This window comes from Leuciscus leuciscus (assembly GCF_965113295.1).
Source record: "Leuciscus leuciscus genome assembly, chromosome: 6".
Taxonomy (NCBI): domain Eukaryota; kingdom Metazoa; phylum Chordata; class Actinopteri; order Cypriniformes; family Leuciscidae; genus Leuciscus; species Leuciscus leuciscus.
Window position 1 is genome coordinate 16,302,308 of NC_138730.1, and position 19,151 is coordinate 16,321,458.

At 38.6% G+C, this 19,151-nt stretch overlaps 1 protein-coding gene across 2 annotated transcripts in view; it reads left to right on the forward strand.

Moving 5' to 3' along the window:
• mmp16b (matrix metallopeptidase 16b (membrane-inserted)) overlaps positions 1 to 19,151 on the forward strand; it is a 40,928-nt gene that overhangs the window by 5,763 nt on the left and 16,014 nt on the right. Inside the window, exons 2-4 of one of the 2 annotated variants that reach the window (XM_082174003.1) lie at positions 7,204 to 7,352; positions 11,111 to 11,230; positions 14,325 to 14,644. In XM_082174003.1, coding sequence (XP_082030129.1) covers positions 7,204 to 7,352; positions 11,111 to 11,230; positions 14,325 to 14,644 — 589 coding nt within the window. The remainder of the gene's footprint in view (positions 1 to 7,203; positions 7,353 to 11,110; positions 11,231 to 14,324; positions 14,645 to 19,151) is intronic. The other variant, XM_082174004.1, reaches the window with a different exon arrangement.

Genomic DNA, 19,151 nt, shown 5'->3' on the forward strand with positions numbered 1-19,151 from the left:
TTCTCCAAAATAGTAGTAGTTAAGCTGCAAGTTACATAGTTGTACAGGAAATGCACCCCAGAGCGTTAAAATATGTGAACAATAACATGTTTTATGACAAATCAAGTATGAAAATCTATTCTAGACACTGAAAACAAAATCAAGACTTTGAAAAAGGGCATAAAAGGCCGTTTAAAAACCACTTAGCAACCAAATAGCAACATCTTGGCAACCACCCACAACAACCTACAGTTGCATTATGGCTGTGAGCTTTGTATGGACAATCACCAAAAATCTCTTTGAGTGTTGTGAGAAAAGAGTGGAAATAAACCAAATTTCACAGTATCGCGTGGGCCTGAAACCTGTCCTCATAATGCGCACCATACACTTACTCATGCGCTTGCTGATTAAAGGCATAGAAAGCAGATAAAGGGGGTTGTTTGGCTCAGCAGGAAGTTGCTGAAAGAAAAGGGGAAGGAGGGAGAGATAGACAAAAGCAAGAGAGAGTAGTATATTGCTGGCTTCTGGTTAGTGGGCAGACTATGTAAGCAGCACTTAAGGTTTTACCTCTCTGCCGTTGGTTAGTTTTAGCACTGACCCCTAGGAGACTGGTGGTGTTGCACTCGGGAAAATATAGCAGCTAATTTGCACAAAGAATGGTTTGCCTGGAAACAGTAGCACATTTTAGGATGCAACTGCATTTCACATACCGAAACCTGTAATTGACTTCATTGATTGGCTTTTGCTGCAAGATGCAAATGGGAGAGAGAGAAAGAAAGTGAGAATGAGCTTCAGAGAAAGACAAGTGAGAAAATTTTGCAGTGGAAGGAGAAGAAAGACATGCTCCCTTAAGCAGAAACAGATGAAGTCCTGAGCAGTGCAAATCTTGCAGTATAAATGTTTAAAGAGAAATTAATGTAAAAAATGCTACAGTAGAAAAACCTGTCAGTAACTATAAGTGGTAACACTATTTTATAGTGACGTAGTTACACGGTACTACATGTACTTACTATAGTAATAAGTATGCATAATTACAACTAACCCTAAACCAAACCCTAACCATTACTGTATAGTAAGTTCATGTAGTTAATTAATATTACTCAGTACTATACGTCACCTTAAAATAAAGTGTAACCCTTACTTTACCTTACTTTAAGTTACCTTACTTTACTCACGGTTAATTTTTTTTTAAAGACAATACATTTAATTTTACTTTAACATACAAAGGACATTTTAAAAGGTATGATGAATTACCTTATAAGTTACATTGAACATTTATATTCTATAATTTAAAGTCCCCCTGGGGTGAAAATCCAGCTTTTAATGTTGTTTATTTGTCTATGTGGTATTTTGAATATGCTTTAAGACAAACTATGTGCAAATTCAAAAGTCAACACCATTGCTGAGTATTTTCTCCTTAAAACTGCAGTGAACCAAAGACAGTCTCAAAAACGCAATTTGAAATGTTTCTGACGACACAAACTACCTTGTAACCAATCAGGTCAACGTGTGATCATCAACGAGTGGATCTCTGAGCTGGTGTGAGTGAGTGGAGGTGGGGCTAATTTGCATATTTATAGAACCACATCACATATACTAAATGAGGCAAGGGTGTAGAGTTACATTCAAGCTATTTTAGAGCATGATGATTTTTTTCAAGGAAAAAACGTCTAAAAATTTAATTTTCGTGATCAAAGATGAGTTTTAAAATTATCAAATTATTGACTATACAGTCAAAAAGACACATCATAATGACTGTAACACTGACAATTTTGTTGCACTCAAAGCTGCAAGTTTTCTACCATAAATGTATCAAAAACATGTACAGCATTGCAGATATAAATGACGAAACAGACACTTTGAATGTGACTGTACTCATAAAAGCACAGTCTTGTGTCTCTCTCTGTTTCAAAACCTGTATTTATGATGGGGTTTTCATCTACACTCAAGAGTCTTCGCACTATTGTTCCAACGTCCTCCAGAAGGATGTTTTCATCATCATCTCGCCATACCCTTTTTCTCTCTGTCTCTGCCATCTGGTATAAATGTGGCAGCAGCTTCAGGGTACTGATCATTTTCATGTTGTCATGGTAGGGCGAGACGTGTGACAGGATGCACTCCACCACCTCCGAATGACTAAGCACTTTGAACATCAAGAAAACCTGTCCTGAGCTGCCTCGCTTTTGAAATCAAACCTCACGTTTTAAAGTTTTGCTTGCACATGCGTCATGAGAGTTCAGCTTCAGCCCTTCACGAAGATTCACGTCATCTCTTTGTTTAGCATCTCTTCTCTCAGTGGGTAATATTCACTCTTGTCAGATTCTGTCAAACAGAGATAATTCAGGTTCTTTTAAAGCATAATCATTTAATTAAGAAAGCCTGTATTATTGTAAACACTATAGACAAATCCTGGAACAATTTGATTTGGATGATTTGGCTCATTTGGATAAAATTTGTATTACTGTCTACAGTTACACAAATATTAATGGTCCATCAACTTGCATTGTTGAGTGAGTCAAGGCAATTAGGCAAGTGGGTAATATACACAAAATAAATAATACAGTTTTCTCCATAACAATATATATATATATATATATATATATATATATATATATATATTTGGACAGTATAAGAAGGTTTATTTATTATTTTGACTGGAGCTTAAATATATTTAATTAAAAAGTGTAAAACAAAATCATACATTCACCCAGAAAGAAAAATGTTAGACAACCAGAGAAATATGGTGAGACATGGAATCAATTATTAATTAATGTTTTTACAGTATGTTTAAGAAGTAACTGAATGCACATGTAACGCGTGGCTGTAGTAGTAAGTGGACAACCAAAAAACAGTCCTTAATAACAAAACTCAGGAGACACAGGAAAATTACAAAGAATTCAGGCACAGAGAGAAACCAAACTAAGGGTCTGTTTACATGACAACGATTTACTTAAAACTGAGAAGTTTTTCCTTTGAGTTTTCCGCCCACAGACACTGTCAAAACAATCCCCATTCACACGGATCCGTGAAAACGACTGAAAACTCTGTATTCTGCTGCCAGGCCAGTAGATGGCGATGAAACACTATTGATTGAACACGTAATTCGCATGTGCATGACGTCATCGTCTTCAGAGATTCGCTTTTTTGTTGTTTACACGGAGACTGTTTTCAAAAACTTGCACTTTAAAACCCGTTTTCAAAAGTTTGCGTTTTCAGCCACCCAAAAGATAGTTGTGTAAATGAACGGCCAAAATGCATAAAAAGTCTTCCGTTTAGTTAAAAATGGTGTTATATACACAGCCCCTAAGGGTACGTTTACAGGACAAGATGTACTAAAAATGTTTTTTCCTTTGCATTTTTCTCGTATAGACGACAACGGTGTCAAAACGATCCCCGTTCACACGGATCAGTGAAAACGACTAAAACCGCGGCATTATTATTCATGCCAGGCCAGTAGATGGCGATGTCACATTTGTAAAAAACATTACGCTCCTATAGAATGAACACGTGATATGCGTGTGCATGACATCACCATTTTCACAAATTTGCTTTTTTGTAGTTTACACAGTGACGATAACAGTATCATTTTCAAAAACTAAAAAAAAATATTAAAAAGTTTTCATTTTCAGGCCCCCAAAACGCTTTTGTCATGTAAATGAACGGCCAAAACACATCAAAAGTTTTCAGATTTTAGTTGAAAGCCGTGCCGAGTAACGGCCTAAACAGAATCAACATCCTGACAGCAACATCGTTCAAAATATTTTTTAGTTTAAAATAAATAAATAAATAAAAATTCAGCAAGGACATCAAATTGATCCAAAAAATATTTATAATGTTACAGTTAAGGTAAAAGTTTATATTTCAAATAAATGCTGTTCTTTTAAGATGTCTATTCCTCAGAAAATCCTGAAAAAAAAGTATCACTTTTTCCACAAAAATATTAAGCAGCACAACAGTTTTCAACATTGACAATAATAAGAAATGTTTCTTAAGCATCAAATAATCATATTAAAATTATTTCTGAAGGATCACGTGACACTGAACAGGAGTAATGATGCTGAAAATTCAGCTTTGATCACAGGAATAAATACATTTTAATATGTATAGAAAACAATTATTTTAAACTGTAACAATATTGCACAATATTGCTCTTATTACTGTATTTTTTATTGAAGAAATGCAGCCTTGGTGAGCATTAAAAAATATTTATTTCTAAAACATATTACCGACCCCAAACTTTACACAATTTAAATTGGACTTGTATTTGTTTTTCTTTTCTTTCTGTTTTTCCCTTTCTTTGTTCTTTCTTTGCTTTGTCGGCTCAAAAAACAATTAAACTTGTGAATAAAATATACAAACAAGTCTTGGAGAGATTGGGCTCGTTTGGATGAAATTCCTTCGGTTGGGGATGTTGGAACACTGTCGGACTGCAGAGAATATGTTAATTATACGATCATGTTTGCTTGATGCTTAATATTTCACCTAGTGTTTTCATTACATTGCTTTATTTATGCATAAACACGAGTTTGTGAGCGCCTGTGTGTTTACCCTCAGAGCAATCATGGTTTTATTTGACACACATTGAGTACAGTATATTAACGTGGCAACATTTTTTCTCCCTTCATTGACATCTTTAGTGCGCATCAGTTTGGCTGAGCTCTGTATTTATAGCTTCACAAGAGAGTGATTACAACACCCGGAGGATGACAAAGTTGCTTCTATCTATGACTCTTTATCACCATGGTTACACCCTGCCATCCCAGACCCCTACGGCACTATTGCACATCTGTGTTTTCTTCATATAAATTAGTAATCAGCCCTTGTGTTTGTTAGAGACGCAGAGGCTGATTAATGCTGGAGAATCAATTTGGCTCTCAACCGTTTTTGCTCTCATAATGAGAACTAGGCCTACCATATAACCTAATGTCCTTTACATGGTACAACACTAAGATAGTATTATATATACAGTATATATATATACTGTATCATACGTTTACATACAAACATTCATACTGAATTATTGATTTAAGTGGCAGCAGAGCACTAAAACGTTTAGTTTGCCTTTTGTTTATAGATTGTTCCAAAGCATATTGGACCTCAAGTACATTATCTTAAAAGCTCTTTCCAGCATAATGTTGTTTGGAATGAAATGATCTTCACATGTACCTTCAGAATAACACTCTACTCGAATCACCGCTCTCATAGGACGCATTGCAACAGGCCATTACTGTTCATTTCAACAACAAAGAGAGTTCATAAAATGTTATTTTGCTCACACCTTAACGTTAATGTTCTCTAGTTGTGCCTTTTAGTGAATTCAGTACTACATTTTAACATACTACTCTTTCTATTTCTGCTATTTAAAGGTATGGTAAAAGTAGTAGGCTAAGAGCAGTTTGCTAGGATGCAGTTCTGAATACATTTCAAAGTTAGCATCTCTTGTAGCGTGTTACATGTTAAAAATGATGATGAAACTGTAACCTTGAACGTTTTTGGCCATTATTTAACATCTAAAAAAGTGGATGTCAACTAGAGCAACATAAAAATGGCCGCAGCTCTGTTCTGATGGGTGATAGGGGTCATGTAAAGCAGAAAAGAAACAATGCTAAATGCTAATAATAAATTGGCGCTAACAATATAATGCTTAGCAAAGTAAAAGAGCGGCAAGACACTATATAAATCTACTATTGTTGACGTCAAATGCCATGTGACATGTCCAAACAAACTCTGCAGTACTTTCTCATTTGGCAGGCAAAATATATTAAAGTCTATATTTCGATTTTTTTTTACATGCTTACTGTAAGTACGACTTGTAATTTCACATTTACTTCTATTGTCTTTGAAATATGGTTAAATTTTCCTGCCGAATGTGATGAGTCTTTATGACTCGCGTACTTTAATTCCATCTCTATTGAAACTTGAATGTCATGAATTTAAATATTGGCTATTTGTAAGTTCCCATTTGAAATGATGAAACTGCAACAACAGACAACTGCAAAGAACATTTAAAATACTGTATATTAACTTTAAATTTGATATTAAATAACACACCACAGCTAATAATCCAAGTACTTTACATGTGCTTTAGTATATTAGTGTACTTCTCTTAAACACAACAAAAGATTAAAACAAAATGATTTAAAATACTCTTTAAAGTAAAACATTTAATTTAACATTATTATTACAAAGTGTACTTAAGTGTGTTAAGAAACATTCATAAAAGTGTACTCTCATTAAGTACATTTAAGTCATTGAAGCAAATTTGCTCTAAAGAAATATTAATAATCAATCATAACTTGTTATAATTGATTATGATTATTTGGATCAGTTAATATAATTAACCTAATGTAGTAAAATTAATATAACAATCAACCCACCTGTTCGTCCCGTGAACACTCAGCGTTAATTGTTTATTAATTCAAAGAAATATTCATTTCCAGGGGAGGGAAATGTCTTTCTTACTGTACAGTACAGTAAGAGCCTGTAGTCAAAATCTAAATCGTAAAATAAACTTTGTTGCAGAGAATCAGAAACAAATACATATTGTGCACACGTTTTATTTACTAAATCACAAACATAACTAATCTAAACACACATACATACATGCATAGGTAAAATGGTGAGTGACAGGATGAAACCGGAAGCAGGAAATGGAACTATGGAAAGAACCATCAGCTTATCGTTTTCAGAGCACCTCATTAAATGTATACTTGCCTTTGCAGTGGAAACATTTTGTGAAGTTCCTGAAGAAGGATTTTGATGGTTCCATTAGTCTCAATCGATTTCTTCGGCGTTGAATGCATAAAAGTTAATGAACTTGAGTGGTTTGTTTGACTCTGTTCTGGTTGAAGGTTTTTGTCCATATGTTTGCCTGGTAATTTGCACTTCTGATGCTGTGTATGCATATACAATATTGTAAACCGTCCTATTAATTTATTATCATTTCAATTATTAGTTGGACCTGTGCAATTCATGGTAATATTAATCAATTGCAATGTTTTGTTACTTTTGTGTGATTACCACCCAGTCGCCAATATATACAACCTTGGTCCTCAAGCAAAACCATCTGAGAACCAACTTAAAATGAAGCCCTAAACATAGGCTTCCTTCCAAGCCTTGTGAGCCTTTAGCTCCTTCTCATTGTTTTGTTGTTCAAGCTACAGCTGATCCTCGGGCTTTAGCTGAGGACATGTTGTCAGGTTATGTTTGTTCTGTCTCTTGCAGGCGTGGTTACAGAGGTATGGCTACCTCCACCATACACAACCTAACATGGCCGTCCTGCGATCAGCGCAAACCATGCATTCTGCTATTGCTGCCATGCAGCACAAGTACGGACTAAACATCACAGGGATGCTAAACAAGGACACTGTCGAGTGAGTACTGCTAAGCACACATACATACAGTAAAGTGTCCCTGTTACACTGAAGCAACACACTATAACAAAACACCCTTTGTGAAAATGAAGTCCACTTAAGCATTAACTTTTAAAAAGAGTACTTATTACTTATTAGTATGTTAGTCAACACATCAAGTGTTCTTCTTTAAAGCATGACAAAAGATTATTAAAACTTTTAATTTAACATGATTACAAAGTGCACTTTTAAAAGTTCCTTTTCACAAGGGATTACAACTTACTAGGCCCATTCTCATGAAACCATGACATTTTCGCATAAAAAAATTAAATTAAAAAAAGTAATTCGGAAAGGAAATCATATTTTCCAGGTCCTTGACCAACCAAATACTATGGGTATTTTAATGGCATATTCTTAAACTATTACCTCTAATCCTAAGGTTACAGCCTTACAAAATGCCAATAAGGTTGTTAGCCTAACCCTAAAGCGCTATTATTTCAACTCTGTTACATAAACAGCTATTTCATCTTGTTACATTTCAAATGTTTCAGGGTTGAATGTTACTGAGTTGAAGGTCAACACAAAAATAGCTAAAAACGGTCTTAACTACATTATAATATCATCACACCACATGTGTAAACATAATGATATATATAATGAACCATGTACTGTAGTCCAAAAACATGGACTTAAAATAAATACTGAAACCATGATATTTTTATTCCAGTAAAAGTTTTCTAATAAATATCCTATGTAACCCAATTAAACTGTAATAGTGATGAATAAGGACATGCAAGTTGGCTGATTTTCCAAAAATTCCATAAAAAACACTAAGCATTAACTCTATCAAACAATATGAAGTCAAGTTTTTTTTCCTTCAATTTGTATCAGTAGTAAGTGATATGGACACAAATGACACAAATGTTTCCTGGAAATGAGTCATCAATTAAAATGTATAACTTTTTCTTTGGACTGAAAGTTTCAACCCTGGTCTCTGATTTTAAGCTTGGACACCGCATGCACATTTTCTACTGCTTGTGTAAGTGATTTGAGGAGAAAAGCACAGTGCTATAGAGCATAACACTCTCTGTTTGACCTTGTAGTCAGTTTCAATCTGCCTTTAAACAGTTCTTTTTATTCTCTGTGTTATGGTTTATTGATATTTAAGATCAGGCCTTGTTTCTCACATTCAGTGATATAAATAAATATATCATCTTTTATCTAAACATCCTGTGTAGTAGGTTTGCAAATGCTAATTAATGTTAGCTGTTTTTGTGAAATTTCATCTCTTATGTAACGTGCAGTAAACAAAAAGATTGTTATGAAAGACAACAGTGGGTTTCAAGAGCATTTTTTCATGAAGCTCCAGAGTGTGATTTTGATGACTAATAATTTGGTGCTGAATGTCTGTGATATTGACATTGTTACGTTCTCTTGTTTTATTTTGTCTAGTCTTAGTTTTCATTGTCATTGTTTGGTTTATTCCTAATCATTCATCTGTTGTCATAGTTTCTAATTAAGTACTCATCTGTTCCCAGTTCCTTTGATTGGTCTCTCTGTGTATTTTAGCCCTTAGTTCCCTTTGTTCAGTGTTCAGTCTCGTTTAAATCAGTGTGGTTGTGCTAAACTTGTTCCTGTGATCTCCTGCGTGTTCTTTGTTACATTTTTGGATTCATTAAAGACTGTTTTTGTTGTCTTTGTGCGCTCATTACAGCCACAATGTGACAGAAGACCGAACAAGAAATAGATCTTCCTGCGGTCAGATTGCTCTGTTTAGGGCAGGAAAATAAAACCCTTGAGGAACACACGAGTGACTTTTTAGACCTGGTGTGCCTTATACCACCTTCCCTGACAGCTCCCTGTGTGTGTTTTCCTGACCAGCTTAAATGAGCGGTGTAAGGCAGGCCTAATGGTTCTCAAGGGAAATTTACTGCATTTATGGAGTGGGTGCTGGCTAACAACAACTCTCCTATGACCATCTGCCTCATGGATGAGGACAACGCCAGCCACACTCCTGACCCAGAGACCCAGCTGCCAGCCACCAACAACACCCAACATGGTGTTTATGCCTGAGTCCACCGCAGACACGGACCCCGATCCCTCCATGGATAGAGCGCCAGAGCCGACACCTGAGCCATACTTCGCCCTGGAGTATGACCAGGTGTGTGAGCCGGCAACATTGTCAGTATCAGTGGGTGTCATCGAGGAGTTCGAGGGAATGGAATAGAGCCCTGCCCATACTCCCGTTGCTGAGGGTGAGTTGTGCAAGGTTTCTGTGTTATTATTTGAAGAAGAGGGATTTCTCTGCAGTCTCCCATCCCCGAGGGTCCCACTAAGCTCCAAATCTCCTGCATCTCCATTGGTCCCTCCCTGCTCCAAGTCTCCTGCATCTCCACTCGTCCCGCCCAGTTCCAAGTCTCCTTCGTCGATGATGGTCCCACCTAGCCTCCCTCTCCATCCTCCTCTACCTAAGCCAGCCAGTCCTTCTTCCCCGCTTCCCCTGGCTCCCTTCAGTTTCTCTGCATCTCCTCTGTTTACTCCACTCTGCTGTGCAGATCCACCTCGAGTCTTCAGGTCGGCAGCTTCGCCTTGGCACGTGGATCCCCTGTTTTGGCCTCGGCTGCTAAGCCCATCACTCCACCTTGGCCCGTCAACCAGTCAACCACCCCCAACGGCTCCACCGGAAACCATCGTCCTTACGGCTTCACCGGGCTTCCTTGTCCCTCCGGCTTGACCTTGGTCAGTTGTCACTTTGCCTGCGCTGTAGAATTCCAGCTCTTTGGCTACGCCTCATCCTTCCACCCCTTCCGCTCTGTCTGGCTCCGCTTTCCCTCTGGCTCAGCCTTGGTCCTCAGTCACACCAGCTCCACCTCAGTCCTCTTGCACCCTGTCGTCTCCTCGGATATAGCTGGCTCTCCAAATCTCCTGGCTCCACCACTGGTGGTTGGACCGCTGACTTCACCCTGGCTCCTGCCACCATGGGTTCCACTTGTCCTCCTCCCTGGCTCCTCCTTCGTCCTGGGTTGTCCCGTCTGCCAGTTCTGCATCCTCCTCCCAAGCCCCCGCCCATTTCCTTTTGTTTTGTAGTTTGCACGAAAACACACCTACCGGGGGAGGGGAGGGGTAATGTCACATCCTTGTCTTGTTTCATTCTCTCTCTAATCTTAGTTTTCATTGTCATTGTTTGTTGTAGTCCTAATCACTCATTTGTTGTGGGTTTCTAATTAAGTACTCACTTGTTCCCAGTTCCTTTGTGTATTTAAGCCATTTGTTCCCTTTGTTCAGTGTTGTTTATATTAGTGTGGTTGTGCTAAACTTTATTCCTGTGATCTCCTGCATGTTCTTTGTTAACTGTTTGGATTTATCTCCTTCATTTTCGTGCGAACACAATGTGACAGACATTTTTTTGTGTGTTAAATATTTGTATGCATGTCCAGCACATCTCCAGTATATATATATATATATATATATATATACATGTACACACACACACACACACACACACACACACACACACACACACACACACACACACACACACACACACACACACACACAAAACAACAGAATAAACACAAGAACACTGATTCATTTTAAAATTCTGATGAGTATTCTGAAGAATGAGCACAGAACAGGCTATTTTTAAATCCATTAACTCGTTTATAGTTATGCCTTAAAGCTGTAACTTTAGCTAACCCAGTGTTTTTTTGTTGTTGTTGTTGTTGTTGTTTTTGGATGAAGGGCAGAAATAACCTCACTCATCTTCTCTTCTCCTCTAGCTGGATGAAGAAACCCAGATGTGGGGTGCCAGACCAGCTTGAGGGCGTATCTGGATCCCGCAGGAAGAAGCGTTATGCACTAACTGGACAGAAGTGGCAACGCACACACATCACATACAGGTTAGAGAGAGACATGATGTCTCTGTTAGTGCGAATGATCTAATTTGATCTATAAATATAGCACAGACGAGATCTAAATGTATAACAACACTCTAAATAAGTTGTTTTAAATGTATAGTATACCCATTTTACATGATTATTTTTATGATATTTATTTTCCATATGGATATTAAGGATACAACAGAAATTAAGGGATAGTTCACACAAAAAAATTAATTCTGTAATTATTTAATCACCTTCATGTTGGTCCAAGTGCATATGATGTTCTGCTGGCACTTTACAATAAGGCCCCATTAGTTAACATTAGTTAATGCATTAAACTAACAAACATTAAATAAGAAAGAGCAATACATTTGTTACAGTCTTTATGAATCTTTGTTAACATTAGTTAAAGAAAATCCAGCATGTTAGCTAACGTCCATTAAATAATATTAATGTAAATCAAACCATACATTTATTTTCCTTAATGATATATTAATGAAAACAAATGTTATAATTGGAATTTCAATGCATATGAAATGCATATTTTTACAGCCTTACATGAGCGTGTATGTTTTAACATATCGTCTCTGTTGGGCGGAAACATTGCATGTCCAACTGGTACTTTTTAGGAAATTAGTAGGTCATCGTGGGACTTTCCGCCTACTGTTTTTCGAATACTATGAATTTGGAAATACTACTCTGTTGGCGTACATACTTTGAACATACTGCTCTGTTGGCGTACATCACATATTATATAGTAGGGAAGTATGCGCAGTGGTGGTCTATTTGAGTTATTGTAATTAGTTACTGTACTTGACTGAGTATCAAAGATATTAGCAACTTTTACTCTCTACTTGACTGCATTTTTTAATTGAAGAATATGAACTCTTTAATCTAATATTTGTGATGAGTAATGTTGTTACTATTTTGCATGGCACCTAACTTTTTGTGCAGCAGTTTATTTCTGCTAAACAAGAAGTGATATCACTATCTACAGGGCATTGAAGGTACTAAATCTTATGCGTTTTGCCCTTACTCACCCAAACTTGTCATCAAGGCTACTTTACGCGAACACGAGTGCATTAGCAGGTAGTTGTCATTTGGCCAAAATTGTTTAAAACAAGTTTCCTCGGGAATGGACTGTAACTTTAAGTGAAGTTAAGGCTAAAAGGTTTGGTTACTATTATTTGAGGTGAGCAACCGTTTACTGAACCTTGATCAACCAACACCTAATAGTTTGGAACAACAGACGTCCCTCAAATCGTCCCATCTCTGCCATCCTACAGTGGATCCTGCACTGCAATGAAGACACAGCCAAGCATATAATAACCTCCAGCATTCACTCTTTAACCTTCAAGAAACATATTTGAATTCCCTGAAGATTACCTTCTAAAGGGCTCGGAGGAAATAGAGTGTTCTCTCACCTCAATTTAGACTTTCCCGGTTACAGCGGGCGATAACGGAAATGATTTATTCAAATCCTGCTTTTTTTAATTGATGGGCCACCTACGCAAATGGAATGTAAATGAAGACAGGCTTGGCAGTGAGTGACTGGCCTCTATAGAGAAAAGTCAGCTGAGATTTTCAGGGCCTCTCAGTCTGTTAGAGGAAGATAAAGACTTCAATGTGGGGAATTCAGCAAAGATGCCAGTCTAAGGGCAGTCGGTGAAATTCACTTTGGAAATGAAAATGCTCTCTCTTTTCTGTGATGTTAACTTATCATAATGGTGAGGGTATTTTACTATGATATTTGATAGTGTTGGATTTCGATCAGTGGGAAGGTTTTGATGTTAATATCTGATTAAACGGAAAAAGAATTCTCACACCGACACAATCTCAAAACACCCCATTAATAGCACACATGAAACGAAGATTTCCTAAAGATATTACAAGCACTCTAGTAGAGACAAACTCTCCCCGGTACCAGAAGATACTGCAACATGAGCCTTTACATTTCCCACAATATTATGCTTAATGCAACTATAACCATTTAGTAATACAAATTGACTCTCCGACATGGGAAGTGGGTGTGCTAACAAGGATGTTACACATAACAGCCTCTAGCTTCAGTTGCTTGTGCGCCTCTTCAGTTGCTCGAGGTCAGGGGAGTGAGGTTTACTTGCACAGCTCTTACTAGTTGGCCTCCATTACACACGATTTGAACGTCTCTGGCACGGGAGATGGGCGCGCTAACAAGAACGCTAAAGACCGAATCCTCTAGCGTCAGTCGCTAGTGCATCTCTTTAGGCCAGCTAGGGGAGTGATTTTTACACGCACAGCTCTTACTAGCGGGCCTCCGTCACAGCTTTAAGGATTTTTTTCTCTAAACTTAAAGAAGTTTACTCAAATGGTAACTCCATTACTCCATTAAAGTTTACTCAAATGGAAAAAATTGTTACATCAGCTTAAATTTGGTCTGTGGTTTCAGCGAACATAACATAAGCTTTAAATATTCAAAGCTTTAAATATTCAAAAGCAATCATGATGTATACTTGTGGATCCAAGCATTTGAAGCTAAACTAAATTTTAATATTGAATGGAAGCTTGTTTTTACATATAAAAAAAAAAAGAAGTAATTGTGTGTTTATTTCTCACAATTTAGGGCTTTTTTTCTTAGAATTGAAAGTTTATTTCTCACAATTGCAAGCATATATTTCACAATTCTGTCTTTATTTCTTGCAATTATGAGTTAATAGCTCGCACAAAAAGCTCGTCAGAATTATGATATAAATGTCACAATTACCTTTTTTATTTTTTATTCCATAGTCGAAACAGGCTTCCATAATACTGCATTACTGATGTAAAATGCTATTTTGGCAGACACTAAACAACTTAAATTTGTCTAACTCATGCCAACTTTTTTTGCATAACTTTTAAAAGTTTGTCTGACAAAATGGAAGTTGAAAGTTTTACAGTGTAGAACATGTAAACAGTTTTAAATCACAAGTAAAAATATATTTTAGATCCTTTTAGAAATTAAAGGGGATAGTTCAGCCAATTTTTTTTTATTTGGTAATCATTTAATCATCCTCATGCTGTTCCAAATTTCGTCTCAATGTTTGCTAGAGAGTTCAACTCCACTGCTAAATATCTTTTTTTTTTTTTTTTTTAGCATTAAAAATGTGACTCCCAAAGTGGGAGCACGAGAAACACATGAGGCCATTCGCCGGGCGTTCGACGTATGGCAAGGCGTCACGCCGCTACGCTTTGAGGCCGTGCCCTACAGCGCTCTGGAGAGCGGCAAACGCGACGTCGACATCACCATCATCTTTGCCTCTGGTTTCCATGGTGACAGCTCTCCTTTTGATGGAGAAGGAGGCTTCCTGGCACATGCTTATTTCCCGGGGCCGGGCATAGGGGGCGACACACACTTTGACTCAGACGAACCCTGGACGCTGGGCAACCCAAACCATGATGGTGAGAGAACGGCAGGTTAGGCCACATTTTCAATTTCAACAATTAACAAACAATAAAGTTGCCATTTCAGCAGGAATGCAAATGTGACAGAGCAGCTAAATCTTTAATGGCATCAGGAGACTTTTACAAGTACCACTGAAAAATAAATGACTTTAGGAAGTGTAATGGCTAAAACCAACACTAATGCTGCAGAAAAATACTAATTTAAAGTAATTAGTGCTATAATTTACAGGCTTAAATTAGTGTTTTAATGAACTATCGTTTGTAGCTTTTTACATATTAAGGTGGAGAATTCACTAAACTGCTGCACCACCTGTTCATAGTATCTCACTGGGGCATTTTCTAACCAGCTTAAGCAGCCACAAAATGTAATGAAGCCATTAGTAAAGTATGTAATTTGCTAACACCAATAAAGTTCTAAGTGTTAACATTAGTTGATGCATAGCAGCATAGGTATCATGGACAGAACATTACTTTTACAGCCATACTTATGGCATAGTTGCATTAGAAGTGTGTTCAAACTTGCAGTTATGGTAAGTGGTGGGACATTTCCGAAACACGCTTGAAGCAGTTAACTTATCACAACACACTGGTCCAGAGCTGACCAATTAGAGTGCATGTGCTTACCAGAAGAAGTGGCTTCATAGAGACAGGAACTAAACAGAGCCTTACTAACAGACTGTGACGAGAGTTGCTGCAACAATGGCAAATATGTGAAAAATAATGTTTTTTTTTTCTTTCTTCTGAACATTCAAGCATGAAACCCTATCCTAGTAGACACCAAATACAAAATCAAGACATTACAAAAGGGCATAATAGGTCCCCTTTAAAATAACTGTTTTCTATTTGAACATATTTTAAAAAGTAAACATTTTCTGTGATACAAAGCAGGGAACCCCTTCTCGGGTTCCCTGAGAAGGGGAACGAGACACTGCGTCCTAGGACGCTAATGGGGAATGCCTCTGGCATGACCGGTGTCTGAAGCACGTGTCAAAGCATGACAATAGGCCGGCGACAGCCTATAACGTTACTACTGGTATGACCAGAGTATAAATAGGGTGCCTGTAGTACATGTCATCCACTTCTTGTCTGAAGGAGACATGGGCAGGCATGCCTGAAGCATGGCAAAGGGACATAGTGTCTCCTTTCTCAGGGAGCCATGGTTACATTCGTATCCTGAGTCATTCCCTTTCGAATGGGAACTCGCACTGCATCCTAGGCACTAATGGGGAACGAATGCCCACGAATGCTGAAGGAATGAGTGATGTATGGCTGACATAAGTCAGTGACTTCTACAGAATGGATCCGGAGTCACCGTCCTAGCAGTGCTCACCAGCGGTCGTCGTGACTCAATTCCCTAGGGCCAAACACCCTGGTTACATAGAGCTTAGCTCAGGGCCTGGTATTCAAAGAATACCTTAAAATGAATATGGCCAAGGATATATATATATATATCCGGCCAGTCGCCACAGCGGACACACCCCTGACGAGTGGAGGTCTCACGAGGGGAAACCTAGCAACTCTCAGGGGGGTTATCAGAGCGGATGCCTCAGCAAACTCTCTAAAGCGAGAGAAGGCCTTGCTACGGTCGACACAAAGGACTGCTTACAAGGAGGCTCAAAGGAGCCTAATATATATGGAAACTGCTATCCAGGCGGAGCTCTGGGGGCGGAGGCCTCAGCAGGACTACTCTCTAAAGTGAGAGGAAGCTTAGCAATGCTACCTTAAAGACAGTTAACCAGGGAGGATCCAAAAAGAGCCTAGAACCAAATCCACGGCCTCCATGAAGACAGGTTTCAGATAAAGACCATCTATAGCGAGAGGAAGACTAGCTACGCTCTACACTAAAAGACCACCTCACCAATGAGGCTCACAGAGAGCCTTAAAACTCAATACTGACTCTCTAGAGCGAGAGGAGGCCTAACAAAACTCCACCTTATAGACAGTTCCACCAAGGAAGCTCACAGAGAGCCATACCACTCAATGTCACTGTCTATAACAGAATTATGCTGAAGTCAGAACGAGCTCATTACAGGGAGCGGAGGACCTGGCCCATAACAGGGAAGGTTCTATTCTATTCAAGGTTTCTAAATGACCAATGGGAGCCACCAGCTAAGGCTAGCTACCATTGTAAAACCTGTAAAATGATTTGGTCTCTAGGCTCCAGCACTCTGAGGTACCGTACAGCAGGAGGGGTTCGCCCAAGGCAAACAGAGACCAGAAACAATCCTTGGTCACAGATCACAAGAAAGTATATTGGGGCTAGGCAAAAGTGCTAGCTGCACCATTATAAATCCTCAACTGAGACTCCAGCAACAAACCGAGCTCTCTCATAGGGAGTTGGAAATCCTACTATTGAAAACTACCATGAAAACATTGCCATCAAGGGGAGCCAGCTAAGTGCAAGCTGCGACCACTCGGAAACAATGTCTTCATAGGATCTCAAAAACCCCAAACACTCCCGAAGGTGCCTTACGACAAAGAAGGGTTCACAACCTGTGGCGAAAACCCACTTCCTGTCGGGTTCTAGAGATCAAAAGAGCTCATCCCAGGGATTGGAAGACCCTGCTTCAAGACCCAACTCAGGGGGAGGGTTCTGTGCTTCAGTCAAACCAGAGGAAAAACGTAATGAACAGTCACTTTTTTTGAACATCATCATCATCATCATCATCATCTTCTTCCGCTTATCCTGGGCCGGGTCGCGGGGGCAGCAGTCTAAGCAGAGACGCCCAGACTTCCCTCTCCCTAGACACTTCCTTCAGCCCTTTCAAGGGGATACCGAGGTGTTCCCAGGCCAGCCGGGAGACATAATCCCTCCAGCGTGTCCTAGGTCTTCCCTGGGGTCTCCTCCCGGTGGGACGCGCCCGGAACACCTCCCCGGGAAGGCGTCCAGGAGGCATCCGGAATAGATGCCCGAGCCACCTCAGCTGGCTCCTCCTTTTTTGAACAGTAATGTATAAATAAGTGTTAGATTTTGTATGGTCTGTGCTAACTTGAGATCTGTAAAAATGTTTTTTGCGAGATGGTATAGATCAAATCAAATTATAATTATTTTAATTGGTATCTTTTTTCATGTATTTTTGCATTTACTTCTATTACTTTGCCCTGTTGAAGCATTACAACACATTTTTATTAATTTTACTACAGACATGACAGCTTTCTATTACTGCTCATAGAATCATGGTGGAATGAAGTTGCACAGTCCCGATAAAACTGGCCTGCGAGATGGGGAATTGTGGCACGCAAAATGTAGTGTTCAGCACATTTTTGAGTCATGGTTTGATTTACATATTTCCTTTTGTGAATCAGGTGCTAAAACAAGGAAAGTAAACAATGCTATCATTGGTCACAATTGATTCTTAAGTTATTCTTCCCTGAATAAGTCTGTGTATGCGCGTCCATGTTTGTGTGCATGTCAGGTGTCAGCTTTGTTTGATATATAGTATTTGCATTACGGTTGCGCCCATTAAATGAGAGGTAATCAGATCCATCTCTTCACTGCGAGCCGCACTTAGAGGCACTCAGCTTTAATTACCTGGGCCGACTGGATGCAGAGAGCTTTTAAGATGCTCATCTCCTTTCACAAAATGTCTCAGTCGAGACAGTAATAAATGGCAGCGAATACATTCGCAACTGGCATTTTTACCGCCACCTGCACTCTTCGGCTGTTTGTTTTGCTGCTGTCTCTGATGTTACACGTGCCTGGCATAATAGCTTCCCGTGGTTTCAGCCAGGCTTCATTAGAGTCACCACAGTCCATATGGACAACACTGTGGTTTTCTTTATGTTAAGGCTGATTGCCATCAGCATGTAATATAGAATAAGCAGCAATTAGGGGATTATTTTTGATGAGTCATTTAGAAAGCCTTCCCAACTTTCACTCACTGTTACCAGATCTGTTTTGTGAGGGGTCAGTGAAGATGACAAGGTGACCCTTTACACAAAGTGCAAAAAAAAAAAAGATAGTTTACCCAAAAATTAGATACCCAAAAATTCTACATCACATACTCACCCTCATGGTGTTCTACACCTGTATGACTTTCTTTTGTGAGTGCAACACAAAATGAGATGAGTCAACTACTCTTTTGGTCACAATTTATATTAGAAATAATTTGAAGAATGTTAGGTTTAGGAGTTAGGGTTAGGGTTAGGATTGAGTTATTTTTGGAGGTAAGGGTTTGGGTTACAGTTAGAGGTAAAGTAACAGTGTAACTATACAAATTGGTAATTAAATGTGAGTACTTTAAATGTAATTACAATGCACCAACATGTATGCACATAATAAGTTAATTGTATCAATTGGTTAAGTACATAGTAATAAAAAGTGTGACCACTCTTTTCTATATAATGAAAGTGAATGTAGATTTGAGCGTCAAGCTAGCCTGGGAAAACCCAGACAACTTCCGGCAAATTTAGATTTGCTCTGCAAGTAGTCTGGCAAAGAGCTCATTCAAGCCCATTTCTAATCCGTCGAAATCGCGGCACCAATCAGAAACGTTGAGGCGGGCTTTACACAATGACG